The sequence below is a fragment of the Hypanus sabinus genome, chromosome 17 (assembly GCF_030144855.1).
Source record: "Hypanus sabinus isolate sHypSab1 chromosome 17, sHypSab1.hap1, whole genome shotgun sequence".
NCBI lineage: Eukaryota > Metazoa > Chordata > Chondrichthyes > Myliobatiformes > Dasyatidae > Hypanus > Hypanus sabinus.
In genome coordinates this window covers 13,819,421-13,842,281 of record NC_082722.1, presented here as the reverse complement: position 1 = coordinate 13,842,281, position 22,861 = coordinate 13,819,421, and the positions used below count along the sequence as shown (strand labels likewise).

At 39.0% G+C, this 22,861-nt stretch overlaps 1 protein-coding gene across 2 annotated transcripts in view; it reads right to left on the bottom strand.

Annotated features, from left to right (window-relative positions):
* Positions 1–1,267: 1,267 nt before the first annotated feature.
* The window catches only part of amfra (autocrine motility factor receptor a), a 56,970-nt gene continuing 35,376 nt past the window's right edge, over positions 1,268–22,861 (bottom strand). Inside the window, exons 5-14 of one of the 2 annotated variants that reach the window (XM_059992552.1) lie at positions 22,728–22,768; positions 22,187–22,319; positions 15,460–15,593; positions 14,784–14,894; positions 13,920–14,110; positions 12,625–12,728; positions 11,568–11,702; positions 8,232–8,315; positions 4,367–4,548; positions 1,268–3,373 (exon numbers count right to left, since the gene is read on the bottom strand). In XM_059992552.1, coding sequence (XP_059848535.1) covers positions 3,193–3,373; positions 4,367–4,548; positions 8,232–8,315; positions 11,568–11,702; positions 12,625–12,728; positions 13,920–14,110; positions 14,784–14,894; positions 15,460–15,593; positions 22,187–22,319; positions 22,728–22,768 — 1,296 coding nt within the window. In that variant the 3' untranslated portion in view covers positions 1,268–3,192. The remainder of the gene's footprint in view (positions 3,374–4,366; positions 4,549–8,231; positions 8,316–11,567; positions 11,703–12,624; positions 12,729–13,919; positions 14,111–14,783; positions 14,895–15,459; positions 15,594–22,186; positions 22,320–22,727; positions 22,769–22,861) is intronic. The other variant, XM_059992553.1, reaches the window with a different exon arrangement.

Sequence of the window (22,861 nt, the reverse complement as noted above, 5' to 3'; positions counted from 1 at the left end):
TCAAAGCTTGCAGAGAGATTTGGACCAGCCGGAAAAATGAGCCAGAAAATGGCAGGTGGAATTTAATGCAGACAAGTGTGAGGTGTTGCATTTTGGAAGTACAAATCAAGGTAGGACATACAGAGTAAATGGTAGGGCATTGAGGAGTGTGGAGGAACAAAGGGATCTGGGAGTTCAGATACATAATCCCCTGAAAGTGGCGTCACAGGTAGACAGGGTTGTAAAGGCAGCTTTTGACATCCTGGCATTCATAAATCAAAGTATTGAGTATAGGAGCACATTGGTGAGGCCAAATTTGGAGGATTGCGTGCAGTTCCGGTCCATCAACTAAAGGAAGGATATCAGTAAGATTGAAAGAGTGCAGAGATTTACTAGGATGTTGCCAGGTCTTCAGGAGTTGAGTCAAAGGGAAAGATTGAACAGGTTAGGACTTTATTCCTTGGAGCGTAGAAGAATGAGGGGGGATTTGATAAAGGTTTTACAAAATTATGAGGGGTATAGACAGAGCGAATGCGAGCAGACTCTTTCCACTTAGATTAGGAGAGATAAATACGAGAGGACATGGCTTTAGGGTGAAAGGGGAAAGGTGAGAGACTGGTGGGAGTGCGGAACGAGCTGCCATCTGAGGTGGTAAATGCAGGCTCACTCTTAAGTTTTAAGAATAAATTGGATAGATACATGGATGGGAGAGGTTTGGAGGATTATGGACTGGTGCAGGTCAGTGGGACGTGAAATTAAGATTTGGTACAGACTAGAAGGGCTAAATGGCCTGTTTTCTGTGCTGTAGTGTTCTATGGTTCTATGGCATCACATTCAAGTTCAATTTAACACTCAATTTTACCAATACATTTCCAAGTAGATACATGACTGATATATCTTACTAGCACCATAAATATCCAATGGTAGCATCTCTTGTTCAATGGCACACAATTCAGCATTGTCCGGGAATCAAATTGGCCAGGATGGTACATTTTGGTTTAGACATTCCTGATATAATTAATATCTTCCACTTGAGGATTAAGTATCATGGTAAATCATTGCAGAGTTCTGAGTACATTTCAATCATTGGGTGAGAATGTGAATATCCCTATCAAAATTTTTGAAATAGGTACTGAATTGCATTACAGAAGAGTTTATATGTGGCTTTAAGTAATTCTCCAAGGGCAGGTTAAAGGTAATTGCACAAGATCAATACATTTCTGCTGGAAGTTTACATGCAAAAGCCTGAGAAGTATACCAAAGGCAAAAAGGATTCTGACAATATTCATTTTGAGCAAACCAAAAATGCATTTTATTTAAATATTTGTAAAAAATGAAAAAGTGGTAATAGTGCTTAATATGCAAAACAAACTATAGTCAAATCCTCCCAGAGTAAAGAATCACAAGGCATTTTACGAATTCCTACACATTCACTCATTCTTCAGTTTGGTACATTTAGGTTTCAACAGATTCTTCTTTAAAAGGAGTTCCTACTTCAATTTACAGCAGTTGAGTTCTGAAAGTAAGAAAGTAACAATGTGCACTGATATTTGAAGATCTTCCCTCCCAAAATGTATCCACACAAGCTCAACAGTAAGCAGTTGCATTCCTGCCTAACCATTGTTCTGTGCAGAATCTGGAAGTAAAACTACTGTTCCTTTTAGTATGATGGAGAAAAATTACAATTAATTGCAAATTTTATGTATTATTGGTTGTTAAACTAATTCACTAGAATGCTATTTCAATTATAAAGAAAAGAAACATAAACTAGGATTTATTTTTTTATTTTCTCTTCCCAGAAAAGGTTTTGGAAAAAAGATATTGTCACTGCAGCAGTGATTGTGGTAAAACATTCAAACAATAGTCAAAACAGGAACTAACAAGTATTGTTTCATGTTGTTTTTCAGTATACAGTCACCTATTATGTACCCAACTGTCAACACTGAAATGCTCAGTCCAACTTAGCTCAGTATTAGTTACTTGAAATAATGCATAAAATTGTAAAAATCAGCACATTCAGAAGTTAGGGAACAGAATATTAAATAAATCTGTAACTTGTATGTGGCCATTTCTAGACATTATGCTAAACAAATCATGCATAAAACACCATAGAGCTGGATAAAACATGTCTAACCACCTCAAAAAGTTTAAGAATTATGAATGGAGATTCTGACAGCCAAACTTTCTGGACACCAGATACATCCTGAAAGGACAGAATACAGGCTCTCAAGGCCTTTCACATGTTACTTGTATATTAGACACAGTTCTTAAACTTTCATGTCAAACTGATGAGAAAAAATGTTATAGAAGGTGGTGCATTGCATGTGCTTACAGTAACAAGTTCTGAGAAGTGGGACTGAAATTGTTCAAACTTATTAAAACATATTTTGTCTTAAAATCTTAAATATGGAATGTCACTTTGTAACTTTCCATCACATCATTTCAAATCTCCACACTACTTTTCCAGAAGTAGCAGCAACCCACCAGGCAGCAAAATATCAATCCACTCTAATGCCAATTATAAAAGCTGAAACCACCATATCATAACTGACAAGAACTATTTGGAGATAATGAATGATGAGAGTACAATTCAGTTTACCTACAGCAATTTGAAATGAGACAATTAAGGATTCAAATAAAACTTAACAGAATTAAGTTAAGAATTACAGACAAGGAAGCCATTGAAGTAGCAAAGGCAATATAATATAAACTGGAAAAAAGGTAGAATGAGGGACTGGTGAGAAATGTGTAAAATTGTTTGGTTTCTTGTACAATGGAAAAAAAGTATGACCAACATTACCATCAAGCAGCACTACATGGCAGCTTAGTTGACTAATCCTGAAAGAACCATCTTGCACTGCCCAATGAGTTCAAGAGAACGAGGTGGCTTTTCATAGTCCAACACAACAAACCTGTATACTGTGTATATTTCCTTTGAGTTTAGAAGTAGCTCCTGGACACTTGTAGCTATTTAAGTTTCTCTTTTGCAGGTATAAAGCCATTTATTGTTTCCACTAAGCTGTATATATATAAAAAAAAATCACCCATGCCACTTCCCACCCCAAATACTGTTAACGCTGGCTCCTTTCGTGCAGCTACAGTATATATGTGACAGTACAACACCCATCTCAATGGCTTGACTTTGCAGAGTGGTTTGGGATGACGCTTGTCCTGCTCTTACTGCTGCAAGCAAAGCAGAGGCAAACAAGCAATTCAGGAAGTGTCAAAATTCCAGGTTCTCAGTCTTGCATCATCAAAACCAGAGTTCTGCTGTTGTTGCAGGTGTCGTCGTTCGGCTTTGCGCCGTAAAGAAATACTGTTCGATGATGATCCAGAGGATGCGTCATCATTTGATAAACTGTCTGCTTCATTCTGGCTTCTACTTGCATATCGTCTGAGAGAGAATAAAATGTTCACAAAATGAAATGTTTATAAACATGTTCTTTTTTCATCTTTCCCTCCCTGTGAGTCCTTCCATACTGATAAACCACCTACTTAAGTACATATGGTTGTATCGGGGGTGTGTGCATGTGGGGGGGGGGGGTTGATGTGGTCAGGGTTGGGTGAGAATGTAGCTTGATTGCATTGCTTGAACTGAATAGCATGCATGCATTTATGGAGAAGCTGCTTAGGTATAAAGGGGATGGAGTGTTACATCAATAGATTTAACAAAGAAAGTCCAAACTCCAATACCCTGCTCCCACTGATTAACCAAAAGCAGTCAAAGCTTTCAAGTATATTTTTAATTGTAGACCCCACTTCCTGAAAAGAATTTTATTCAACAAAAGTAAATAAGGAAATTTAAAGCCCTGAGTGGGACAAACCTAGGTCTTGAGAATGTGACATTAATATTTACTGTCAGTATTTTCTTCTTTCCTCATAAATTTTGGCAACTTTCTGATTTGGTATTTCCTCAAGATATCAGGCATGCAAATTCATGCCTCTAAAGGCCTGACAAATTATTCAAAATGCATGCCATTTTCTCATTCATTTTCTGTTGTGCTTAATGGGCCCTTCTCCCATGAGATGATACTAATGTTGATTTTGAAATCCTGTTTATTACTTTATGTAGCTAACAGTTTCATTAATTTTTACTGAAATATATGCAATAACTTTGTCAAATAATTATAGTTTAGCATTTCTCAATCTTTTGTCAACCATATTCAAGGCTCTAAGCAATCTTTAGAGTTAAGAAATAAAATGCTACAAATCTGAAATACAACAAAAAACATCCACAAATAATCATCATCATAGGCAGTATTTGTGTAGTGTGAAACAAAATTAATGTTTAACAATGGTCTTTCATCAAAAATAGAAAGCCCAATCTATTCATGCCCTATTGATTAGTAGACCCTAAATGAAAGCTCTTTACCAATCCTCAACATACCTCCGTGCTTGAAGAATTAATTCCTCTTTGCGCTGCACTAACATTTGTTGTCTCTCATCTGTTGACTTTGAAAAGCGACTTCCCCGTGCTTCAAAGTCCTCAGCTGGAACATCGACTAGTGCAGTTCTGGTTCCAGATGTCTCTTCCAAACTGTGGGTAAGTTCAAGGGCTGGAGGCTCAGGCTGAAGATACAAAGGCATATTGTTTAGGCCTTTATACAGACTCGATAGGTACACTTTCTTAGAAGCTCATACCTTTTAACTCAACACCTAATGTTGTAGCAATTAATTTAAGTTTTAATTTACTCATTCCAGTATAAAGGAATATTAACAAGTTGGTTTTAAGAATTGTAATCTTTCTTGCATTACGAGATAAATAATCAGATTTGCAGTTACTTGTTAATCAAGATGCAAGGACTAGAGCATCTCCATCAAGGAATGAAAGAAATAAAAAGCGATCTGTAAGAGTTAATGTAATCCTTCTGAAGGGTATCAATCTAATTTTACCAGTGATTTTCAGCCTTAAAGTGAATTACACTTTCTCATTTCATGGAACATGGTAATTTCTAAACTTTAGAACCCAAATTAATGAACTGCATTTGGGTGATTTAATGAAAATAATCACAAACTTGACAGAAAACAATCAAAAACCTGCCACTTTATAATGCACCCAAGTAATTTATTACACCACCTAAAATTTGGGAACTGCAAAAGGAAAAATATTTTCATTGCCTTTTCCATAGAAAGTTAACATTTGCTGGTACTAAGTGGTGCCAAGCTATGTGGCAACAGTTGCAGACTGCTCCCAGCACAGCCCCGGGTGTGTTATTGTTAAAGCAAATGATGCATTCATTTCATAGTATGTTTCGCTGTACATGATAAATAAACTTGAATTTTGACTCGTAAATGAAACAGACTGTAAACTTTATATTTATTTTTTTTAAATTACATGAAACAAGCAGTTTAAAATATGAAAATAATATTCATGAAGTCATTGGGTCATAAAAAATATAAAGCAACAGTAAGAAATAGAACTATGATGAAAGCTGTAACTAGTGGCAATATTTTTGCATCTAGCTTATCAAACACTCCAGAAGATTCAAAGTCTTCTGTATTCTTTAAAAAAAACTTCAGCCTATTTAAGTCTTCCTAATAGCATTAACCTCAATTCATGTAGAGTAACCTTCACAGAATACAAAACTTGGTCTAGCTAGGACGTTAACGTTTCTTCTTCATTTTTACCCATTGAGAAATGCAGCCAGGTGTCAGATTTTATTTCTCCCCTTTACAAACACCATAAACATTTAATAATTTGTGTGGCTGTGTTCCTAATTGCCACACCCACCAACACTTCTAATTGTATACCACCGAAACATAGCAACTTGCAAGACTATAATATGTATTTTGTCTTCCTCAGGATTTGTCAAACCTACAGATTCTTTCCAATTTACTGTAATCTGCAGATTTCAAAATAAGCCAAGGACTAGTTTAAATTCCCAGCAGCAAATGTAGGACACCACATCCTTGCATTTGCCACTAAGTTACCAACACCTGCACTATTTTGAAACCAGTATATTGTTTATTCTGTCAATTTCCGTTTAAATTCCTTATATTCCAATATACATAAGAGCACCATCCAGTACTCTGGAAGTCTTCTTGGTAACCCAAGCATATTGTTTTTGGATTTTGGTAGCAGTCATGCGCCACCTGTCACAGACATGCATAAATCCCAAATTTACTGGCTGAGCTTTGCCAGCAATGTTACAACTGTGCTCCATCGCTGGAGTGAACATGGTACACAAAGAAACTCTTGCATTTAAAACCTCCGATCCTGCAAGACTAAGGAACTTCACAGTTGTGATGACAAAGCCGAATATAAAGCAAATTTTTATTGGAAATATTAAAACACATGACAATTTCCCTTCCCTCATCTCAGTTTCACTCTGCCTCCTCCTCCATCTGCCTATCACCTCTCTCATGATTCTGCCTTCTTCTACTACATATAGTGCTTTCCCCTTACATTCCTTCTTCAACTTTCGTGCCTATCCCCTCCCCCACCCCTTGATCTTTCCTCTTATTGGTTTTTCACCTGGCACCTACCAGCCTTCTCCTTCCCACCCTCCCCCCACCTTCTTTATAGAAGAAGGGTCCCTCTTCAGTCCTGACGAAGGGTCTCAGCCCAAAACATTGACTGTTCGTTTCCACGGATGCTGCCTGACCTGCTGAGTTTCTCCAGCTTGTTGTACATATTGCTTTGACCCCAGCGTCTGCAGTGCACTTTGTGTTGACAATTTGAAAGTATGTTTTAATTGTTTTCTTTTTAAATTTTATTAAAAGACAAATTTGAATAATTTTTACTTTAAGTATTTCTGGACATCAGAAAGCGAAGCAGGACAGGTTTTTGCTGATAATATTTTCACAATTACTTGTTCTGGCCCACATCACCAAATTACTAAATTTGAGGCTCTGGTATTGCTTCAGCTCCCAAGAGAATTCAGATAAATAAGCCATTTTGATCTGGAAACAGAAAGTTCAGGAGAATAGGAAACACCAGCAGTGAATGAAGGCAGCAGGCCACTCAGCAAAGTCTGGGCCATTGTACCTATTCTACTCTCCTCAACTACATTCTTACTCAAAGAATTTGTAGAGATTGATGAAAAGTTATGAATCCTTTCTGAGCATTCAGAAAGGCAACAAAAATAATGAGTGCACATTAACCCATAATTCAGTGAGCAAGATTCACTCCATCATTTAGTCTACATTCTCTGCATCCAGAAAAATAATCTTGCTGCCCAGCACTTTTGGATATTCAGAAACACAAACTTTGATAGTTTTGTCAGATAAATAGCTGGTGTTTCTGAAATGTCCAACATTCAAAACTATTTTCAATTAAAAGCAATGAAGTTTAACTTTGCCAATGTAAAAATCTCCAAAATAATTGGCATCACAGACCTACTCCAGGTAAAACTTTCTGTGGGTTCCCATGTAGGGAGAAATCCAAGTAAACTGGTACATTATCATGAAGAATTTACTGGCAACAACAGCTGAGAAAATGAATTGGATCTTCCATGGTATTTGGCATCCAAATTCAGAAGTCACAAAGTCGTGCAAAGGCAGTGACAGAGACAGATTTCACAGAAATGGAAACAGGTAGGCTGCCATATCAACGATTAGTGGTTTGAAGTTCATCTTGGTCACACACAATAAGGGTATAAGCAGCCTGACTTAATTACTAGAGGAATATAGGGACTGAGAAGTTTACTGTGGGGCCCAAAGAAGTATTTTTTTCCAAATATTTAGTTTGGGAAAATTTTGCACATACAGTATTAAATGTCACAATTCCTAAATGATGATTTAAAAATCTTAGAATGGAGACTCAAATATAAAAAAACATTGTGCCTTTATGTTTGGTCACCAATGTGAGAAATGCTACAACCATTTTGTGTATTGCAATTACCACACAAAAAACAGGATAATGACCAGATTTTCTGTCTTTCCCTTAAAAACTAATGGCTCACCTGACTTAACACAAAAGTGAACCCTCCTTTAACAGTCAAGGCTGTCTGATTGGAATTGTTTGGTTACAAAATTTAGGGTGAAAGTTAACTTTCTGGATATTTGGAACACCAAGATGAATGACTAAACCCCACAATGAGATCACTACCCATGGTGAAAAGTTCATTCAAACAGAACTGAGTGACAGAGTTTTTTTTGCACAAGGAGGATGTTTTTTTTAAATATAAAAAAAACTTAAGGTAAGAGCTTTTTAAATACCTAAACAAGATGCAATTGGTGTAGATTCCACCTGCAGTACAGCAATATTCCACAACGTGGATAATCAAATAATATTGTGGAAAATGAATTACCTGCTGTTCACTACTTGAATCAGCCGGATTACCATTGTCCTCATCCAAAACTGTACCATTTAATGCTGGTCTACTATCTTGTCGCTGTTGAAGACAGCAGAAATAGGAATAATAAACATTAGGAGATTAAATTAATCTTAGACACAAGAATGGTTATGGCACATCTCTTCCATGCCCGCCCTTTACCATAACAACTCTGGTTCCACCATCATCTCTTCTAATGCCACAAACCTTTTTTATTTATATAGTATGTTAATTCAAATGACATATTTCACTATGTTTTGATGTACATGTGATAAATAAATCACAAGCTAAATACAATGCTTTCTTGAAGACCATATGAAACCTACTTGACCACAACTGCAGACAATACTTTACAGATTCCAACCAGGCTTCAATTATACTGGGGCCCAAGAAGAGAGTGGTGACCTGCCTCAATGATTATCACCCAGAAGCACTTACATCCACAGTGATGAAGTGCTTTGAGATGCTGGTGATGAAACACGTCAATTCCTGCCTGAAATGCGACTTAAATCCACTCCAATTTCCCTTCTGGAGCAACAGGTCCACAGTACACAGTAGATGCCATCTCATTAGCTCTTCATTCAATCCTGAAATATCTGGACAGCAAAGGTGCATACATCAGGATGCTCTTTATCAACTACAGCTCAGTATTCAATGCCATCATCCCTTCAATAAGCACCAAGACCTTGGCCTCAATACCTCCTTGTGCAATTGGATTCTCAATTCCCTCCCTTGCAGATCCCAGTCAGTTTGGATTGGTAACCACATCTCCTGCATGATCTTCATCACCACAAGGCTATGTGCTTTGTCCCCTGCTCTACTGGCTTTACACTTATGACTGTGTGGCTAAGCACAACAGCCTATCACCTCTCTCATGATTCTGCCTTCTTCTACTACCCATAGTGCTTTCCCCTTACATTCCTTCTTCACCTCCCCCACCCCTTGATCCTTCCTCGGATTGTTTTTTCACTTGGCACCTTCCACCCTCCCCCCACCTTCTTTATAGGGCCCCTGCACTCTCCTTCAGTCCTGACGAAGGGTCTTGGCCCGAAATGTTGACTGCTCATTTCAACGGATGTTGTCCGACCTGCTGAGTTCATCCAGCTTGTTTGTATGTGTTGATTTGACCACAGCATCTGCAGTGTACTTTGTGTTTACTATAAAACTTCAGTAACTTGTCCTTCTGTTTCGTTAAATCAGTGGTCCCCAACCGCCAGTCTGCAGTCCGCAGGTTGGGGATCACTTGCTTTAAATCATATACAGTGGTAATTCTGACACCATATTCTTCAGTAAGACACTGTACAGACATAGCACGATCAAGCTTCTGCAATAACTCCACTTTGTGTTATTGGTAATGATAGATGCTTCCTTCTCTTTTTCTCATTGTTACCCATAGGGGTATCTGCAGCTCTTTTTGACATTTTCACAGTGAAATTAAACACAAAGTCAACAGTGAACACAAAATATCAGCAAACAGCAAATGCAAGTATAACCAGTATGAGCACTGAGCCACAACTGACGTCTGGCAGCCTCTGCTAGTGCTGCCACGTAACACCTGAGTGACGTCAGCTGTTGGTGAAAAAAACTTCAGTTTTTGGAGCTTTTTGGATTTCAGAATTTCAGATAAGGGATTGTGGACCCGTACATAGAATTTGAAGGCATCAACAATCATCTTGAATGTTATAATGAAAATTAAGATGTGGAAAATACAATTGTCCATAGCATTGAACGAAGGCAGTGAATATATTACTTTACTGGTAAAGAAAAGAACGCGGTAGTGTACACTGGAGTAATTTGTCTGTTGATAACTAATAGTTTTATAGTACAGTAGTAATATTGACAGTGTTCTAATTTGTTCTGTATTTCATTTAAGTACAGAATTTGCTACTCCATTAAACAGAAGTTAGTCTTTTTTATACCTTTTCAACCATTTCTATGAAGCTTCAGTTAACTGGGGCAGCCACTTAATTGAGCCAAAATAAACTGTTCCCAATGTGTCCCAATTAACTGGAATCCACTGTACCTAAAAACTTACCTCAGCTTAAACCTATGCCCTCATTTTTAATACCCCTACCATGGATAAAGACTTCGACTATATACCCTATCCTTACCTATCATTTTCTCAGAAAGGCAGTGTCCAGCACACTTAAGGACATCCAGCACCCAGGGCATGCCCTTTTCTCACTGTTACCATCAGGTAGGAAGTACAGAAGCCTGAAGGCACACACTCAGTGATTCAGGAACAGCTTCTTCCCCTCTGCCATTTGATTTCTGAATGGACTTTGAAGCTTTGGACACTACCTCACTTTTTAGAAAAAAAATAGTATTTCTGTTTTTGCACATTTTAAAATAATCTATTCAATATACATAATCAATTTACTTGTTTATTTATTATTATGTTTTATTTTATTTATTTTTTCGTCTCTGCTATATTATGTATTGCATTGAACTGCTGCTGCTAAGTTAACAAATTTCACGTCACATATCGATGATAATAAACCCGATTCTGATTATAACCTCTAGGGTCAGCCCTTGGTCTCCTCTATTCTGGGGAAACAACCCAGTCTTCCGAATCTCTCCCTATAATTAAAGTCCTCCAATCCAGGCAGCCACGGGGTAAATGTACTCTGCAGTCTCTCCTGTGCAGCCATATTCTTTATGTCATGTTTCAAAAAGAACTGTACCCACTACTCCCCGTGAAGTCTAATCAGTGTTTTGTAAAGTTGCAACATAACTTTCCAATTTTTATATTCTATACCTTGATGTATCAAGACAAGCATGCCATATTATCTCTTCATTACCCCAGAGTTACCACTTAGAAAATTAAGGGCTTGAACCCCAAGGTCCCTCTGCTCAATGTTCCTTAGCACTCTATTTACTGCACACATCCTATCCCTATTTGATTTCACAAAATGCATCACCTCACACTTGACGTTAAATTCCTTCTGCTTATGTTCCACCCATCTTTCCATCTGATCTATATAATGCTATACCCTTATACAATGCTCCGTAACACTACTAACCCATGTCATACTCAAACCTAACAACAGTTAGGTTGTACAATTATAGGCAAATCATTAACTTTTATTGAATTGCCTTTCAACCTTCTTGAATGAAAGCAATCCTAACTTCTCAAATCTCTGTGTAATATTAGTTCCTCATCCCAGGAACCATTCTTGTAAAAAGAAGCCTTCCAAAGGCTTTGCATCCTTCCTATAATTTGTCAACTGGAATTGACCACAAAATTTGAGCTAAGGTCAAACCAGTGTTCAACACAATTTTCCCTATATTGAAGCAAAAAGGAACATTGACCTGCTGGGGAAAGGGAACTTGAAGTCTCCCTTCAAGTATGTTATCAGTGGTGATTTCCATCGAACGTGTTAGCTGCAGATCCTGGAGAACGAGATGATATGGAACTTGGGGAAACATTTCTTGGATCTGATGAGCCTGTAAGGCACAAGAAAGCAAGATTACACTAAATGCTGGAAATGTTTGCCTTATTCAACATGAACCTATCATAGCAGGAACAAAACTGTTCCAAATAAATACAACCATGAGTAAAATTTGAACACTACAAAATTGTACTTTGTATTTTTAATAGTGCCAATAGGAAAAATGCAAAGCCAGTTTTTAAAGCCAAAATTAATAGACTTCGTCTGACTTTTCTAATGTAAATAGGATAACCCATATCGATTCACCCCCTATTGATCACGACAAATTAGTACAAAATGGCAAATGTGAATATATAAACTTCACCATTTAGTTGACTAACAATATAATTACAGCAAACATATTTGAGAAATAAACTAAATATTTAAGGATGCTTCAACAGGATCTACAAATTTTACATTTATGTTTGCTTCAAGCAGTTGGAGCTAAACTTCAAACGGAACAAATGGCTGACAGGAAGACACCCTTCTATGTATAAACATTTGCACATTTATATTCAAAATAGACCAATTCGGTAGATAATGCTTTTCTTTCAATACCATATAACAATTCAAAACTCAAAAGTTTACATTATATGATGGAGAAAGAGGAGGCAGCAAATGGAAAGACACTTTTTCAACTAAAATGGAGAGCGGAGAAAGGGAGGCCATCTGCTACTTGTTTAGGTCTAATTTTCAAGTTGTTTTCCCTAAAATAGAGAGTGGCTAAAGAAAACAACCTGGGGTGCACTCAGGAACACAAATACATTTACAGAAAACCTGCACCTTATGGCTCTGCATTTAAATGATGTTCTTAAATAAAACTTCTTTTTGTTACAAGCCATATTGGCAACTCAGGTCATGTTATTACTGGTCTGCTTAACAGAAAAAGACACAGACAAATTAATAGAATGCACCATGGATTCCCCTGCTAAACTCACCATAGCATTAAGTTGAGAATTGTTAGCTTGTGTGATGCCAAGGATATTTGTTGTATGCATCACCTCCACTGAGAAACTAGGCAGCCAGCTAGCAATACGAGATCCTGTAATGATTAAAAATTGTAACATTAAGCTTAACGTCATATTTTGAAACAAAGATCAGCAGAAATTGATCAAAAAATATACAGCTGGAAAACACGCTTTGGGGAGGGATTGAAAATGCTTTTGTTACAACTCGCAGTTTATTTTGTGTAAACTATATTTGTGAAGTGCTGAAACCAATCCACATTCAATGAGTTTCTAAATCCAATGCTACTGGCAATTACCAACATCCGGTCTGGTCACAGGTTACATTAACCGAACGCATGCATAATTCTGACATGGGTCTCATTTTAAATAAAGATAAGGTGTTCTATGACTTGTTGCTTCAGTCAAAAAATACATACATCAAATTAAAATCAGAATACTCAAATCACATTGTCTTAATCTTTCTGAAAGGACAGAGCTGATGCATCTTAGATCATTCTCTCAGAGATCATTCAAGTTGGGAAGGATCGAGTAGTGTTATCTGTTCCCAGGGCTCTGTAATGATTTATGTTGGTTAACAATTTAGAAAGAGGCACAGCCTATAATATCAAGTTATTTATAATCTGAAAAGGCTTTTCCTCTGCATCATTTGTATTTTCTACTAATCTTACAATATTTCCAGATCATTAAGGATCCCCACCACCACCCAGGACGTGCCCTCTTCACGCTGTTACTGTTGGGAAGGAGGTACAGAAACCTGAAGACACACACTCAGTGATTCAGATACAGCTTCTTCCCCTCTGCCATCCGATTTCTAAATGGACATTGAACCCATGAACACTATCTCACTACTTCTTTATTTCTGTTATTTTTGCACTACTTATTTTAACTTAACTATTTTATAGACATATACATACTTAATGTAACTCAGCTTTTTCTCCACATTTATTTATCATGTATTTCATTGTACTGCTGCTGTGAAGTTATTAAATTTCACGACATATGCTGGTGATATTAAACCTGATTCTCTGATTCTGATTGAATCAGTCTTGCCTCTAGCGAAGCAGGTGCTCCCATCAATTACCAATTTCTACAAAAAAGACATACATGACTCCCCTTAAGATTCACTTTTCTTTACAGTTGGCCAATGAAATACTACTTTTATGGGACGTAGCAATTCAGGAGATAAAAACTAATAAACTTGTGCAGACATTTTAAAATCTAAATACAAGAGCATAATAAATAATTACAAAATACAAGTAGGTTACCATCAAAATGGAAGAAATGGTTGTGATGATTAAGATGTGCCCTGCCATCTACAACTGGCACAGGCCCTATGTTCTCATCCAAGTTGTCTTGTTGGTGAGGTTCGCCAACACGGTCATCTTCAGTGATGTTGAGTGACATTCTGCAGGTCGGACAAGAGGTGTCCTGCTCAAGCCAGGAACGAAGGCATGAACTAGTGATAGAGACAGATGCCAAAATCAGTTGTTGCATCCTATAAAAATATATCCTTTATAAAATTAATCAATGTATTGATCAGCAACTCCAAAATAATTAACAACCTTCTGATAATTAATAAACATTAATCACTCTATTTCAACCAGTAAAATCCAAGCCATTTTCAAATGAGAGAATTTTCAGAGTAACCCAAGGTAGCCACAAGGTCACTGAACAATGAAGGAGAAGGGTCCTTGGCTTCATTCCACCCAATAACATGAATCCCAGTTTCAGTCAGTTCATTGCTATTCTAATTCCGTAAACACAACATCCATTTTAATAGGTTTTAACCTGCAGCAATTAATACAATGAAGAGATGGGATACTTGACAGCTGAACAGACAGACACATTTCAAAATATGATGCTAGCTAAATGCCATAAAGAAAGGAAGTAAAGCTTCTCCTCATAAGTAAACACATATCATTTTTTAAGCCATATTATGTTATGGTTTCTGTAGCTGCAATGTACAAGCAAATCAAACTAACAACTTTGTAATTTTTGTGAAATATGAGGGCTCAAGAAAAAAAATACTGAGTATATGAAAATGAAGTGCTTCTCAGAAATCTTTCTGTATTTCTGCTGTGATTAAAACATTGTCCAGTATAATCTATCATAAATATTGTTTCACATACTTGTGGAAGAGATGTCCACAGGGGAGCTTGCGGGCAGACTGCATAGAGTCCCAGCAAATGGCACAATCATCATCATTGGAAGTCAGTTCCTCAGGAGTGGCAGCTGCAAATCTGTTAATTAAAGATTCATGCACTTAATATTATAAATAGCATTTAAATATTGTTACTACTGCATGTCACTCACTATATTTGTTAAATTTGGAAAAGCTCAGATTTGCTAAATTACTCTTAAAAAAAAAACAAACAAGTCAGAGCAACATTAAAGACACTCAGTGCTACTCTGGCCTTAGAACAATTCATCAAAACAAAATATTGCTCAAGAAGTTGATCCAATGGTCTGTTATTCAGGTCCCCCAGAGTTTACTCAGACCAACTGAAAATAATTTTCTGGATTGCCTTGGAAATATATGAAGAGTGCTTTCCAGTCTTTGAGAAGATATGTAATGTAACACCCAAAATGCTGGAGGAACTCAGCAGGTCAGGCAGAGGGTGAGGGCGGAGAGAGAATGGTCCAAGTGAGTTTAAAGGCAGTGTGGAAGTTGGAGATAAAGTTGGTGAAATTGATGAGCTCAGCAATTGGTGCATGAAACATTAAATATGAACCTACTAAATATCATTGTGCTCTTCATTGCCATTAATTATGTGGCAAGTTCTAATTAAAATCTTAAATATTCACCTTGCTTCCATGTTGCCCACCACACGCAAGTAGTTCTTATGACGCTTCAGCCGACGCTGGACTTCATGGAATAGATAGCGGAGCTGCATGAATATGACCAGGCTCGCCATTGACAGCCAAATATTTCCAAACAACTACAGACAAGAAAATTAAGTTAATTTACAAATAAGATACAACAGTGCAAACCCTTCAAAACAAAAAATCTTTACAAGGAAAAGATGGGAAAGGACTGCCTGCAATAGCATTACAGGCTAGCTACCCATAACAGCAGGCTCCATCACCTTGTCAGGGCACAAGAGCCACCCTCATTCGGCTATGGAAAGTTTAAAGAGAAGTATACCCCCAGAGTCTGCGAGAGCTGGGGTGCAAGAAGGTGGGAATACTCTTGACCCCCAAATCCCGTGGTCTCCAGGAAATCCAACGACTTATTAAAGAAAGAAATTGTGGAGAAAAGCAACAGCAGAAGAAAGGGAGGGCATCAACCTCCTTCAAGAGGACCTTAAACAGAGGCTCTCGAAGTTGCGCAGAGCAGAGAATTTAAGGAAACGATGCAAAAATGAAAAAGCTAGAACAGACTTCTACAAAGACCCCTTTAAATATGTGAAAGGCATTTTCACAAAAGAGAAAAGCAGATCCCTGAAAGCATCAAAACAGGAGGTTGAAAGATATCTCAGAACCACCCACACTGATGAGCTAAAAGATGAACCAATACTTGTCCCAGCTGACATCCCACCAATCTCACCCCCACGACATCTATTTAACATCAGCCCTCCCAAGCTGAGTGAGGTTAAAAAAAGGCAGTGAAGAAGGCAAGATCGGCATCAGCGCCAGGCCCTAACGGTGTTCCATATTGTGTTTACAAGAACACCCCGGATATTCTGAGATTTCTCTAGAAAAACATGAGGGTTGCGTGGGAAAAGCAAGTTATCCCCAAAGCCTGGAAAAGAGCGGGGGGGGGGGGGGGGGGAGTTCTGATCCCAAAAGAAAAGAATTCATCCACCATCGAACAGGTTTGCCAAATAAACCTTCTGAACATAGAAGGCAAGATCTTTTTCAGCGTGTTGGTGCAAAGACTTACAAAATATCTGAAACAAAACCATTTCATTGACACATCAATCCAAAAGGCTGGCTTAGCAGGCTTCTCGGGATGCCTTAAACATACTAGCGTCATATGGCATCAAATCCATACAGCTAAGAAAGAAGGAAAGGATTTGCATGTCTTGTTCCTCGACCTGTCCAATACCTATGAATTAGTTCCTCATTCCCTGCTGTGGACTGCTTTTGAATTCTTTCAGATGCCTGCAACAATAACAAATCTCGTAAATCACTACTTTCAGGATCTGAAAGTTTGTCTCACAACATCAGACTTCACCACAGCTTGGCAACCACTGGAAGTAGGCATCATGGCGGGGTGCACCATCTCCCCATTGGCCTTCACTATGGCAATGGAGCTCATTATCAGAGCCTCAAAATGGGTTGCGGGAGGAAAACGGCTACAATTTGGTCAAAGGTTACCACCAATATGAGCCTATATGGACGATATAACAATACTGATGACCTCCATTGTCAAAGGTCAACTGACGGATCAAAGATTTCATATTGATGGAACACCTGTCCCGACTGTTTTAGAAATACCAGTGAAGAGCTTGGGTCGATTTTATGATGCTAAGCTCAAGAACACTGAGCAGCTTAAACAACTCAAAAAGGGTACCATCAAGTACATAGCACACATCAACAAGACCTTGCTGCCAGGAAAACTCAAGCTATGGTGCTGCTAGTTCAGCATACTCCCAAGACTCATGTGGCCTTTTTAACAGGGTATGAAATCCCCATCAACAAGGTGGAAAAGCTCGAAAGAGTGATCAGCACACATGTGAAACAGTGGCTTGGACTTCCACGATGCTTAAGTCTTGCTGGACTGTACTGGAACGGCAAATTGGAATTACCAATTACAAGTCTTGTGGAAGAATACAAATGTACCAAAGCAAGGTTGGTCATTATCCTCACTGAATCTGTAGATACTGTTATTAGAACAGCGCCCCCCCCCCCCCCACCCCGTGTGGCAAAGGGGAGGATCTGCTCTTCTGAAGCCGTTCAGTGTTAGGTCTGCTCTTCACTTCAGGGATGTGGTCAGCCAAGTCCAACATGGGAGAGCTTGTCTCGGGCTTGTCCCAAAGGCTCCTCAATGGCACAAGGCAACAGTAGTGCGGAAGAGATGGCTCGTGGTGGAGGAGGTGAGGAGGCAAAGGGACACGCCACATCCGTTTCAATGGCCAAGCAGGGCCAATGGACTAATTGGGAGAGCCTGGAAAAGAGGAAACTCAGTTGGCGTGACATCTGGGAGACGGAGGGATCTCGGCTGTTTTGTCATCAGAGCCACTTATGACCTCCTACCAACACCTCAAAACCCGAACCAGTGGAGGGGAGAAGACACCACATGCTCTCTTTGTCAAGCACCTGGATCACTAAGGCACATTTTAACAGGATGCACCATGAGCCTCAACCAGGGGCGGTATACTTGGCAGCATAACCAAGTTCTCAGACAGCTGGCATCAATCCTGGAACAGAGGCAAACCACCGTAAACGCTCTCCCACAATCATCGGCAGGAAATGTCCACATTACACGATTTGTACCAGCAGGCCAACCTCCAGAGCACCAAGTAACATCAAAGAACATAAGCATTCTGCATGTTGCTCAGGATTGGAAAATGGACATGGACTTGGAGAAAAAGTCTATGTTTCCCCCAGACATTGCGGCTACAACACTCCGGCCAGACACAGTCCTGTAGTCCACAACAGCCAAGCTGGCATATGTTGCGGAATTGACAGTACCATGGGAAGATGGCATTGAAGCTTATGAGAGGAAAAAGACTGAACTGAACTGAACTGGCAACTGAAGCTGCTCAAAACGGCTGGAAGACCAAGATTTTCCCTGTAGAAGTGGGATGCAGGGGATTCACTGCTACATCTACGACCAGTCTATTGAAGGTGGTGGGGGTGAGGGGTGTCTCCCTCCAACAAGCAATCAAGTCCTTGTCAAATGCAGCAGAGAAAAACAGCAACTGGATTTGAATTAAAAGGAAAGACAACAACTGGGCTGCAAGATGAAGACAGGAACTGAGGAGGGTTATCTGGGACGCCAGGTAGCACCGTTAAGCCCTCTCGAGACGTCGTGGGCTTATCAATGAAACGGCAAAGAAGGAGGGTACCCACCTGATAACCCCGATGACATAGCTACCCTCCTCGTCATCACTCCAAGCCACTGCCAACATCGAGAGTGCCAACTTTATCATTGGGATTGAAACATAAAGTCCTAGTAGCTCTACTACCATTATAGATCTATCCCAAGACCAAAAAGGTTTATTTTAAAACACTCAAGTTATATCAAATGCATTCAAAACCACGGATTTATTTGAATACAGAGACTGCAAGCTTTTCATTCTCTGGAGCTTGCTGTGTAATCAGTGAATGAATGAATTACTACCTAAAAAGTCTAAGAAATTGTATAACAATGAAACCTTTTCTCCTTGGAGCAACGGATGTTGAGAGGTGACCTGATAGAGGTGTATAAGATGATGAGAGGTATCAATTGTGTGGATAGTCAGAGGCTTTTTCCCAGGGCCGAAATGGCTAGCACGAGAGGGCACAGTTTTAAGGAAGTACACCTGTAGGTACAGAGGAGATGTCAGGCAAGTTTTTTTAAATACACAGGGAGTGGTGAATGTGTGGAATGGGCTGTCAGTGATGGTGGTGGAGGTGGATACGATAGGGTCTTTTAGAAGACTCCTGGATAGGTGCATGAGCTTAGAAAAATAGAGGACTATGGGTAAACCTAGGTAATTTCTAATGTAAGGACATGTTCGGCACAGCTTTGTGGGCCGAAGGGCCTGTATTGTGCTGTAGGTTACTATGTTTCTAAACCGATGTTAGTAGTAAACTGAAGTGTGATAATGTTGAAGTTAAGCACCTTGGTTATCCATGCTATCTTGCTATCTTTAGTTAATAGAACTTTAATCAATTGTGCTCAGTTTTAAAGCTATTACTTAGAAATACACAAGTACAGCACAGGACCAGGGCCTTCCAGAAACAGACCCTTCAGACCCATCTGACCCTAAACTAATCCCATCTAACTTCACATGGCCTATATCCTTCTTTCTCTGCTTGTTCATGTGCCTGTCTTTATGCTTCTTAATTGTACTATTAAGTATTATATTTTGTGAGAATTTCACACGAGTGTTTACAAACTTCACATCTGAAATAACTAGCTTGGATATTAAAATCCAACTAGCAGATTCAGTTCGAAGAAATGCAAGTGGCTTTACATAGCCATCAATGTGTTGTCCCTTTATCCAAAACCTCTTCCAACAGGCAAAAGTGTCAATGTACCATTTCAAAATCCCAACCAACCTGAGATCAATAATCTACAATGAATCAGACCGATATCTACACAAATTATTGAGAGTTAATTTCCAAATGTGGAAAAACCCTGTGTTGGGATTAAAAGTGAAAAGGCAGACTCCAAATGGCAAAGCAACCTACCCCAAAGAGAAAGCACTTTGAAGAACGCATTCACAATGTTAAATGCTTCCAGGGTTCAAATCCTGCCACAGTATGTAAGGAGTTTTTATGTTCTCCTTGTGACTGTATGCATTTCTTTCAGATGCTCCAGTTTCCTCCCACATTTCAAAGACACACAGGTTAGGGTTAGAACATAGAAATTTACAGCACATAATAGGCCCTTCAGCCCACAATGTTGTGCCTACAATTTCCCTAGCGCATAGCCCTCTATTTTACTAAGCTCCAAGTACCTAGCTAAGAGGCTCTTAAAAGACCCTACTGTATCCACTTCCACCACCGCCACTGGCAATGCATTCCACGTGCCCACCACTGTGTGAAAAACTTATCCCTGACATCCCCTCGATACCTATTTCCAAGCACCTTAAAACTATGCCCCCTCGTGTTAGCCATTTCAGCTCTGGGAAAAAGTCTCTGGCTATCCACACCATCAATGCCCCTCACCATCTTATATACCTCGATCAGGTTACCTTTCATCCTCCGTCACTCTAAGGAGAAAAGGCCAAGTATACTCAACCTCTTCTCATAAGGTACACCCTCCAAACCAGACAACATCCTTGTAAAATCCCCTCTACACTCTCACTATAGTATCCACATTCTTCCTGTAGTAAAGTAACCAGAACTGAACACAGTACTTGAAGTGGGGTCTGACCAAGGTCTTATATAGCTGTAACATTACCTCACGGCTCTTGAACTCAATTTCACAGTTGATGAATGCCAACACACCATACGCTTTCTTAACAACACTGTCAATCTGCACAGCAGCTTTGAGTGTACATGGACCCCAAGATCTCTCAGATCCTCCACACTGCCAAGAGTCTTACCATTTACATTTCATTGTCTTCAAATTGGACCTCCCAAAATGAACCACTTCACACTTATCTAGGTTGAAGTCCATCTGCCACTTCTCAGCTCAGTTCTGCATCCTATCAATGTCCCGTTGTAACCTCTGACAACCCTCCAGACTATCCACACCACCCCCAACCTCATGTCATCAGCAAACTTACTAATCTACCTTTCGACTTCTTCATCCAGGTCATTTATAAAAATCACAAAGAGGAGGGGTCCCAGAATAGATCCCTGTGAAACACCACTGATCACCGACCTCCATGCAGAATATGAATCATAATTATAAAGTTTGTGCAAACTATTTTGATGCTGGAAGATTGGAACATTGTTTGACTGAAGTAAAGATACTTACTGTGGATGATATGGGTGATCTGCCATTGCTTGTGTGGCTGGAGGATTTCCCTTTTAATATGCATTATACAGTATATTGATAAAACAATACTTCCTATGATGATTTCATTGTGATCAGATGTTCTACTTTTCTGATATTTTTTCAATCATGGTGAAAAAATAAGAATACTACTGCAGGCCATTACTCAGGTTACAAATGTCACCATACGGACGCTCCACACGTACGAACAATTGTTAAGACTAACGGGATAGATTTGCTATGCTGCGGGCACCTTCTCACATTGAGAACTTGATTCGTTCCATCTTGCAAAGAAATCAGAATGGTTGAGTTAAAAACCCTACTTAACTAGTTCCCTAGTTTTAACTAAACACTACCATTGATTGACATATATTTCTATTTTAGCATAGTCATACAGTATATCCCCAATGTGACAATTGCTTGGGCTATGTTCAGTTCTCAGGAATAGAGCAAGACCTGCATATTATCTCATTTGCTGTATTGGCTGTAAAAACTCTTCTCTGGAACTCAGGGTATCTTCTGGGACTCTTATCAAGAGCTTAAGAGTCATGACCTTCATTCTTCAATTCCAAAAACTCCTTATCTTCAAAATAAAATGTGACCTGTTACTTTAATTACTGAATATCCCACTGAGAGCTTCCTGTTTATGTTTGGTAATAGATGGTTAAAGTCCAGGCAGAGTTCCACAGTTTTGAATGGGCATGGAATCAAGTCTAAAACATTAAGGTTCAATTCAAATTCTAGAATTATGAATGGAACTATCTTGAGCACTACTAATGCTTAGCACATCCATTGGAAAGAGAACACCACCATTTTCTTAGTAGCAGGATCTTGGAAGATTGTTGGCAACCCAATGTCGTTGAACTACAAACCAATTTGGCTAACCAATCTACCCCAAGTCTGGAGAGTCACGTGCAGTTAAATACAACTTACCAGCATGTGAATGTGATGCATTAGATCCACTGAGAGAAGGTTCAACTCCATGACAAAATCAGTGTAATAAACATAGGTGCCTTTACTCTCCCAAGTGCCCTCATGATTCAGGTCCCAGAGATGAATAAAGTACCTATAAACAGGATCAGCCAGAGCTCAGAAGGAAAATTGTGAAGGCAGTCTTAAAATGTTTAACAAATTTCAGTAATTTCATTATTAAACCATCTCCTTGGAATGCTAGTGCGCTACGAGAATGAACGTAGCTCTACAGCTTGGTTATAAGCAACCTCACTCAACAAGTGACAGTATAAAGGGGGAAAAATAAAAACACACCATATAACCATATAACAATTACTGCACGGAAACAGGCCATCTCGGCCCTTCTAGTCCGTGCCGAACACCTTGGAATTGAAAGAACAGTATTCTAACTTGTATGGCCAGGTGATCAATAAACATTTAACATTATGGATTGCTAACTGAACACTGTCACCATGCCATTCGCAATACTTCAAACACCTTGAAAGTCATACACTGTAGTTACCTCAGAATAACGTGCGCTGTCCTTACAGTCACCACCAAACACTGGAACAGAAGAAATTAAGAAATCTCATAATATAGTTCCTTGCAAGTAATTGTGTACAAAAATGGAAATTACTGAAATGAATTTTCTGTTTG